Below are 9,372 nucleotides of genomic sequence, written 5' to 3'. Positions count from 1 at the left end.
GATATGGTGAGAGTGAACAGCCTTGTCTTGTTCCTGATTTTAGTGGAATGGCTTTGAGTTTCTTTCCATTTAATTTGATATTAGCTGTTGGTTTGCTGTATATTGCTTTTATTATATTTAGATATGATATTTGTATCCTTAACCTCTCAAAGACCTTTATCATAAAGGGGTGTTGAATTTTGTCAAATGCTTTTTCATCATCTAATGAAATGATCATATGGTTTTTCTTTCAGTTTATTTTTATGATGGATTACATTGATAGATTTTCATATGTTGAACCAGCCCTGCATCTCTGGGATAAAGCCCACTTGATTGTAATGTATAATTTTTTGGATGTGTTCTTTTTATTCAGCTTGCCAGTATTTTATTGAGAAGTTTTGCATTGATATTCATGAGCGAAATTGGTCTGTAATTCTCTATCTTGGTTGAGTGTTTGTGTGGTTTTGGTATCAGGGTAACTGTAGCTTCATAAAGAGTTTGGCAATGACTCTTCTGTTTCTATTATGTGAAACACCTTAAAAAGTATAGGTATCAGCTCTTCTCAGAATTTCTGGTACAATTCTGCATTAAAACCATCTGGTTCTGGGCTTTTTTTGGTTGGGAAGTCTTTTATGACAGCTTCTATTTCCTCACAACTTATAGGTCTATTTAAATTGTTCACTTGGTCTTGATTTAATTTTGGTATATTATACTGATGTAAAAACAAGTCCATTTCTTTTATATTTACAAACTTTGTGGCATATAGGCCTTTGTAGTAAGACCCAATGATTCTCTGAATTTCCTCACTGTCTGTTGTTATGTCTCCCTTTTCATTTCGGATCTTGTTAATTTGCATGTTCTCTCTCTGCCTTTTTATTAGTTTGGATAGGGGTTTGTCAATCTTGTTGATTTTCTCAAAGAACCAGCTCTTTGTTTCATTGATTCTTTGGATTGTTTTCTGTGTTATTATTTTGTTGATTTCAGCCCTCAGTTTGATTATTTCCAGTCTTCTACTTCTCCTGGGGGAGTCTTATTCTTTTTTTCTAGAGCTTTCAGCTGTGCTGTTAAGTCTCTAATGTGAGCTTTTTCCATTTTTTTTTTTCTTTTTTGTGTTGGCACTTAGTGCTATAAACTTTCCTCTTAGCACTGATTTCATAGTGTCCCATAGGTTTGGGTATGTTGTGTCTTTATTTTTGTTGAATTCAAGGTAGACTTTAATTTATTTCTCTATTTCTTCCCTGACCCAGGGGTGGTTCTGTAGTTGACTGTTTAGTTTCCATAAGTTTGTAGGCTTTCTGGGAATAGAACTGTTGTTGAATTCTCACTTTATTCCATGGTGATGCGATAAGACACAATTTTTTTTTGTATCTGTGGAAGTTTACTTTGTTATTGAGTATGTGATCAATTTTCGAGAAGGTTCCATGAGATGCTGAGAAGAAGATATATTCTTTTCTGTTTGGGTGGAATGTTCTATAGATGTCTGTTAAGTCCATTTGATTCATTACCTCCATTAGTTCTCTTATTTCTCTGTTAGGTTTCTGTCTGGTTGACCTGTCCATTGGTGAGAGAGGAGTGTTGAAGTCTCCTAATATTAGTGTGTGCGGTTTGAGTGTGCTTTGAGTTCAAGTAATGTTTCTCTTACATATGTGGGTGCTTTTGTATTAGGGGCATAGATATTCAGAATTGAGACTTCATCCTGATGAATTGTTCCTGTTATGAGTATAAAGTGTCCATCTTCATCTCTTCTGATTGATTTTAGTTTGATGTCAGTTTTGTTAGATATTAGTATTATAGCCACACCTGCTTGTTTCTTAGGTCCATTTGATTGAAAAATCTTTTCCCAACCCTTTTCTCTGAGTAAATGTCTGTCTTTTTGGTTGAGGTGTATTTCTTGTAAGCAGCAGAATGTTGGATCCTGATTTCGTATCCATTCTCTTAACATGTGCCTTTTTATAGGTGAATTGAGACCATTGATATTAAGTGATATTAATGACCAGTGGTTGTTAACTCCAGTTATTTTTTTTTTGGTGGTAGAGTTTGTGTGTTTCCCTTCTTTGGGTTTTGCTTGTGGAGGATTGTTAGATGTCTAAGTTATTGTGGGTGTTGTTGGGTTCTTTGGGTTGTGATTTTTCTTCTATTACTTTCTGTAAGGCTGGGTTTGTGGCTACATATTGTTTAAATTTGTTTTTATCCTGGAATGCCTTGTTTTCTCCATTGATGGTAACGAACTCTTGGCTGGGTATAGTAGTCTGGGCTTGCATCTATAGTCTCTTAGTTTCTCCAGCACATCTATCCAAGACCTTCTGGCTTTCGTGGTTTCCATAGAGAAGTCAGGTATAATTCTGATAGGTTTACCTTTATATGTTACTTGACCTTTTTCCTTTCAGCTGTTAATATTCTTTCTTTATTCTGTATGTTTTATGTTTTCATTATTATATGGTGAGGGGATTTCTTTTTTGATCCAGTCTATTTGGTGTTCTGTATGCTTCTTATACCTTCATAGGTATATCCTTCTTTAGGTTGGGAATGTTTTATTTTATAATTTTGTTGAATATATTTTCTGGGCCTTTGAGCTGTAATTCTCTTCTCCTTCTTCTACCCCTATTATTTTTAGTTTTGGTCTTTTCATGGTGTTCCAGATTTCCTGGATGTTTTGTGTTAAGAATTTGTTAGATTTGCTGTTTTCTTTGATCAATGAGTTTATTTCCTCTATTGTATCTTCAGTGTCTGAGAATCTTTCTTCTATCTCTTTTATTTTGTTGGTTATACTTGTCTCTGTAGTCAATGTACATTTACCCAGATTTTCCATATTCAGCTGTCCCTCGGTTTGTGTTTTTTTCATTACCTCCATTTCAGTTTTCAAGTCTTGAACTGTTTCCATTACCTGTTTGATTGCTTTTTCTTGGTTTCCTAGGGTATCTTTGAGGGATTTATGCATTTCTTCAAACTTTTTGTTATTCTTCCCATCCATTTCTTTAAGGGAGTTTTTAATTTCCTAATATCGGGACTCTATTGCTTTCATAATGTTACATTTAAAGTCTATTTCTCCTATGTCTTCTGTTCAAGTCCTCCTGTTGTATGTTCGCTGGATTCTCGTGTTATCATGTTGTTTTTCAGATTTTTGGAGGAATTCTTGTATTGGTGCCTGCCCATCTCTTCCTTCAAATGCCCTCCGGAAGGACGGATCTTCTATTACAGGATCTAGGCCACTTGCTGGCCAGAGACTGGCAGACCAAAGGGCATGATTGATGGGTGCAGGCCCTCTGGGAGGACAGATCTTCTGGTAAAGGATCTGGGCCACTTTCTGGGTAGGGACCTCGCAGACAAAAGGACATGCTTTCTGGTTTCAGGCTCAGTGGGACAAAGAGAGTCCTGCAGCAGTTGCTCTCACCACTTTGTCCCCAGACCCTCAGCTCTGAAGCATGCTGAGTTGGAGATCCTATGACCCCGAGGATGGAGAGGAGTGCTTTGGGGCAAGCTGTGACGGGATAAGAAGAGTAAGGCAGCAGCCAGGGGGACGCCCCCACTGAATGACCAGCAAGTTAAGGGGAATGAATGGAGGATGCCTGAGCTCCCCTTTCCGGGTGTCAGGCCGGCCGCTGGTCGGGCACTCACTCACCCCTCCGGAAGAATTCATCTTCTGGTACAGGATCTGGGCCACTTGCTGGCCAGGGACCTCGCAGACAAAAGGGCGCACTTTTGTTGGTTGCAGGCTCAGTGGGACAAAGAGAGTCCTGCAGAGTTGTGTACGTGTGTACATGTGTACGTGAATGTGTGTGTATTTTGGTTTTTTTGATACAGGGTTTATCTGTGTATCTTTGGCTGTATTGGAACTCACTCTGTAGAGCTACAGGATGGTCTCAAAATCATAGAGACTGCCTGCCTCTGCCTCCTGAGTGCTGGGATGAAATGCATGTACCACCACACCTGACAATGATTTTTTAATAGAAATATAAAGGTCATTTTTAAATTTTCCTTTTTTAATAGAATATAAGTTCTTCTCTTGTAAAAAATATTCTGACTACCATTTTCTCTCCCACCATACCTCCTAGATCCCTTTCCTAACCTCTGCTCTTCCAAAGTCTACTTCCTTCAAAAAAGCACAGGCCTACAAGAGACGAGACACAACGATGACAAAACAAGATACAACAAGAGAAGGCAAAAGCCCTCATACTAAAAGCTATACAAGGCAACCAAACAGGAAGAAAAGAGTCCCCCAAAACAGGCAAAAGACTCAGAGACACACTCAATCCCACTGTTAGGAGTCCCCCAAAACACCAAGCTAGCAGGCATAACACTTCCCAACCACTGCCATGTAGCACAGCTGATCTGATCTCTGCCAGACAGCCATGTTAAAGGCAAACTCCTGGGCATGATCTTTATTAGGCATAAAAGGATTGTTGGAGCTCAAAGTTCATGCCAGTGTCCTCCTCACTTCCCAGTCAGAATCAAGCATCTCCACCTGAGACTCCTGCCTTCCTGGAGAAAGGTGAGAGACTATATCCCTGGTCCCAGTGAATTGAAACTAAAATCAATCAAAAGAGACAAAGAAGGACATTTCATATTTGTCACAGGAAAAATCCATCAAGAGGGACTCTCAATACTGAACATGTATTCCCCAAATATACTCTATATGTAAAAGAAACATTACTAAATCTTAAATCACACATTAAACCTCACACACTAATAGTGGGAGACCTCAGTACCCCACCCTCACCACTGGACAGGTCTTCTAGAGAGAAACTTAGCAGAGAAATGTGGAAACTAACAGATGTTATGACTCAAATGGACTTAAACATCTATAGAACATTCTATCCAAACATAAAAGAATATGACTTTCTTTCAGAACCCCATGGAACCTTCTCAAAAATTGACCACATACTCTGAAACACAGCAAACCTCAACAGATACAAGAAAATTGGAACATCCCCATGTATCTTATTGGATCACCATGGCCTAAAGTTAGAATTCAATACTAACACTAATTTCAGAAAACCCACAAACACATGGAAATTAAACCATGCTCAACTGAATCACCAATGGGTCAAGGAAGAAATAAGGAAAGAAATTAAAGACTTCCTAAAATTCAATGAAAATAATGGCACAACATACCCAGAGTTATGGGACACAATGAAAGCAGTGTTAAGAGGAAAGTTCATAGCACTAAATGCCTACATAAAGAAGCTGTAAAAATCCTACACTAGCAAGTTAGCAGAATACCTGAAAACTCTAGAAAAAAAGAAGCAAATTCACTCAAAAGGAGTAGATGACAGGAAATAATCAAATTGAGAGCTGAAATCCACAAAACAGAAACAAATAAAATAAGATACAAAGAATCAATGAAAAAAAGAGTTGGCTATTTGAGAAAATCAACAAGACAGACAAACCTTTATCCAAATTAACCAAAAGGTAGAGAGAGAATATCCAAATAAACAAAATCAAAAATAAAAATGGGAACAAAACAACAGATATAGAGAAAATACAGAGAATCATCAGGTCATACCTCAAAAACCTGTACTCCATAGAATTGGAAAATAACTGAGGAAATAGAAATAGTCATCAAAGTTTCCCAACCAAAAAAATTCAGGATCAGATGATTTCATTTTAGAATTCTACAAGATTTTCAAAGAATAATTGCTGTGGAAACTCCTTCAGCCAATAGACTTTAAGATACCAGCCCACCTGGTCATGGTTTCTTATAACTGCAGCCATAAAGCTTGCATGTGTGCTCTCTCTTCCAGCTGCTGGATTTGGTTCTTGTTCCTCATTCATGCACAGGACTGTGATTTGTGAGTCTACTGATAAATAAACAACCCTTTATTCTACTTAATTCTAAAGCAGCATTGGATTATTTTATAGCATCCACCTTCATCTGGCATCCAACATGGAGCTCGAAACCATGACCCTGAGATTAAGAGACTCATGTTCTATTGTTACTTTAAGACCAGTTTTGGTTACCAACTGCTCAGGATGGTTCCAACTTGGTTAGCTGAAATGCTGCACGTTCTTACAATGTCCTGGCCAGAACTTCAAATAAGAACTTCAGAAAAACCCTATGGACTACTCCGAGACTATTTGCAATTATACCAGACAGTAATATTAAAACTTAACCCTCATTTTACTTTTACAGGATCCATTAGAAAGAACATTGCTTCCATGAGAGCAGTAAGTAATTCTAGAAGACTATATTCCCCTCTCCCAACAAAGCTTGCCCTCAGAGTTAGTTACATTATTTAGGGGTTGATTATAACTGGTATAGGGTTGGGGGTTTATTCACACTAATAATAATAGTGAGTGAATACCTGTGAGTTGTTGTTTATAGGCAATTTATATTGGTGTAGATTCTTGCATATTGATACAAATTCAAATTATATTGAATATGCTCCTATTTCTGTTTACAGTATTTGTGTACCTAGGCAAATTAGACCTTGTGGACTAGCTTTAGGAATATAATCTAATGGTTTTTAGCAAGGTAGAGTGAATGGAGAAGATGGGCAAGGCCTGGCAGAGGCTTGCTTGCCATGCTTGAGCTAACCACAGTCCCTTCAGTTTCCTACTAGGGTCCCTGAAAAGGTAGTAACCTGTATAATTGTTTCATTAAAATTGGAATTTAATAAAGGAGAACTACATTTTGATTTTGAAGCATTAATTATCATAACAGTATCTAAGCAAACCACAATTCAAATGGGAGAAGAATCAGAGAGTTGGATCAAATTGTTCTTATCACTAGTACTTCATTCATTACAAAAGATGTTTGCAGGGATTTTTTGCTCTAGAAAGGGTCATACCATTGTTGCTTTGAGAACAAAAAATATCATCTATGTTTTTAGAGTAGGCGTAGCAACCAAATGGATCCCAGTAACAGTGAAAGTGTGAAATGTCTAATAAAATGATGGTTTTGTCAAACTACTTGAGAAGATTGTACATTGAAGTGGAAGTTTCATCATTTTTTTATTCAGAGCAGAAGAACTTGGACTTTGCATTGAGGGGAACATATTATTATCGAAAGAAATTGTTTTTGGTAAGATGATAAGACAATGGATACAGACACTAATGTATCATGGTGCAGAAATCAAATATGGAGGGTTTAGAGCCCAGTGGGGAATGAGGTGGGGTTATGTTAAGCTTGAGGGTGTCTGTTAAGTTCAAGTCACTGAAAGGAAACAGTATTTGAAAATTTATTGTTTATATGTTCATAAAGGTTTATTAAGATAACTATACTGTGTGCATTTTGTACTTAAGATTTTGAAAACAAATATGTGCATTGCTAAGCAAATACTCTGTGAGTAATAAGATAATGTCTACACAAATCAAAAATGTGAAAAGTAGCTTATTACTGAGGTTCCCTTTCATAATTCATAAGAATAAACACAAGGTAGAAAGGGTTGGGCATTGCAAGATGCTTATCATAAGGTCAATGAACAAAGAAGTAAATCATGAGTCTCAAAGTGATTGCTCTAGAGAGCTTTAGGTTTAACTCTTCTTTTGGGAATGTGATTTGTATGTATGTGACTGCATCTGTTTCTGAGAACAATAAGTTCTCTAACACATTGATGCATCTTTGAAGTTGTCAGTCTTCCCAACTTTTCTCCTCTCTCTCTCTCTTTCTCTCTCTCTCTCTCTCTCTCTCTCTCTCTCTCTCTCTCTCTGTCTCTCTCTCTCTCTTTCTCTCTCACCTTCTCTACTCAACCTTTCCTATTATCTCTCCATTCCTCCACCCTCTAGATTTCTTTATTTGTGCCTTTATTATTTCTAAACATACACACACACACACACACACACACACACACACACTTCTATAGAGACTTAATCAATTCATTTTGATCAGTAGCTAACTTTGTGGAAGAACTCATAGATGGTATAGGCATGGAAAATAGAAACCCTTAAAAATGTTAAGTATGTTGTTGGCTTTATATTTTCACAATCTAGTTTGTGATATATAATAAAATATCAAAGAAATTATGAATTAAAAATAAGCAATTGAGAAACACTGAAAAAATATTAAAACTATTAATTGGATATATATATATATATATATATATATATATATATATATGATAATGTCAACAAAATTGACTATATCCTGTACACCAGCTCAGTTAGGAATGAACTGTTCAAATCAATTGTGTCAAGTCTTAGGTGTCCCACAAGTTCCCTTTTAATTAATTAATTTATTAAAGCAGTTTCCTGGCATTAAACTCACGCTGCCATGCTTGGTGGTCAATGCCTTTACACTTTGGCCCATCCTGCTGGCCAGCATTTTATACATTTTCACAGTGATCATCTTCATAATCATCATACTGTATGTTCTGTATTAGGTATGTGGAAATAATAAATAATAAAGGAAATAATACTAATGTCATGGGTTATGATTTTCCTGGTATAATATTTTGTAGCTCACAAATATAACCCTTTTCCCCCAGAGGAAGCTGCATCTCTCAAAAATGTCTTATGTCAACTTTTCTTCCAAAAGATGCTTAAGACCTGCTCTCGAATTTGTTTAGTCCTCACCCCGTAGATAACAGGGTTCAGGGCAGGAGGAACAACAACATAGAGATTAGCTAGGAGAATATGAATGTATGCAGGAACATGCCTGCCAAACCTGTGGGTCATGAAGGAGAAAAACGCTGGAGTGAAGAAGACCAGGATGACACAGATGTGGGAGCCACATGTGTTAAGTGCCTTGAGCCTGGCTTCCCGGGAAGGAAGGCAGAAGACAGCTTGTAGGATCCGTATGTAGGAGATGACAATTAGAAGCACATCAACAAACACCATTGATATAAGAATCAATCCAAATATCATGTTTACCTTTATGTTGGCACAGGCCAGACGGGCAATCCCCATGTGTTCACAGTATGTGTGAGGGATTATATGGTGTCCACAGAAAGGCAGTCTCAAAATGAGAAACACCAGAGGGATGACCAACATGAAATTTACTCCAAACACCACCACCAGGATGATACCAATTGTTCTGTTTGTGAGAACCAGGCTGTAACGGAGAGGATTGCAGATGGCGACGTGGCGGTCAAAGGCCATAGCCACCAGCACAACAGTCTCCATTGCAGTGAACATGTGGATGAAGAACATCTGGGTCACACATCCCTCAAAACTAATCTCCCGTAAATTAAACCAGAAGATGCCCAGCATCTTTGGAATTGTAGATGTGGATAGGCCCAGATCAATGGATCCCAGCATTGCCAAGAAGTAAAACATGGGCTGATGAAGACTGTGTTCGCTCTTGATCACAAACAAGATAGTGATGTTCCCAACAAGGGCTAACAAATACACAAAGCCAAAAGGAAAACCGATCCACACATGCATCTCTTCAAGGCCTGGAACTCCCAGCAAAAGGAAAAAAGAGGGGTGGAACTCAGTGTCATTTAAACAGGACAT

General features: G+C 37.6%; 1 protein-coding gene across 1 annotated transcript; it reads right to left on the bottom strand.

The window, feature by feature from the left end:
- Positions 1 to 8,433: 8,433 nt before the first annotated feature.
- LOC142850850 (olfactory receptor 52E4-like) lies at positions 8,434 to 9,372 on the bottom strand. The gene has a single exon (XM_075974751.1). It carries the CDS (start codon positions 9,370 to 9,372, stop codon positions 8,434 to 8,436), a length of 939 nt encoding a protein of 312 aa, XP_075830866.1.

Source organism: Microtus pennsylvanicus, chromosome 5 (genome assembly GCF_037038515.1).
Source record: "Microtus pennsylvanicus isolate mMicPen1 chromosome 5, mMicPen1.hap1, whole genome shotgun sequence".
Lineage (NCBI taxonomy): Eukaryota > Metazoa > Chordata > Mammalia > Rodentia > Cricetidae > Microtus > Microtus pennsylvanicus.
This window is presented reverse-complemented; position numbering and strand designations above follow the sequence as displayed.

Coding starts and splice junctions, on each gene's coding strand:
- LOC142850850 (XM_075974751.1), bottom strand. CDS start 9,372: ATGTCCTGTTTAAATGACACTGAGTTCCACCCCTCTTTTTTCCTTTTG.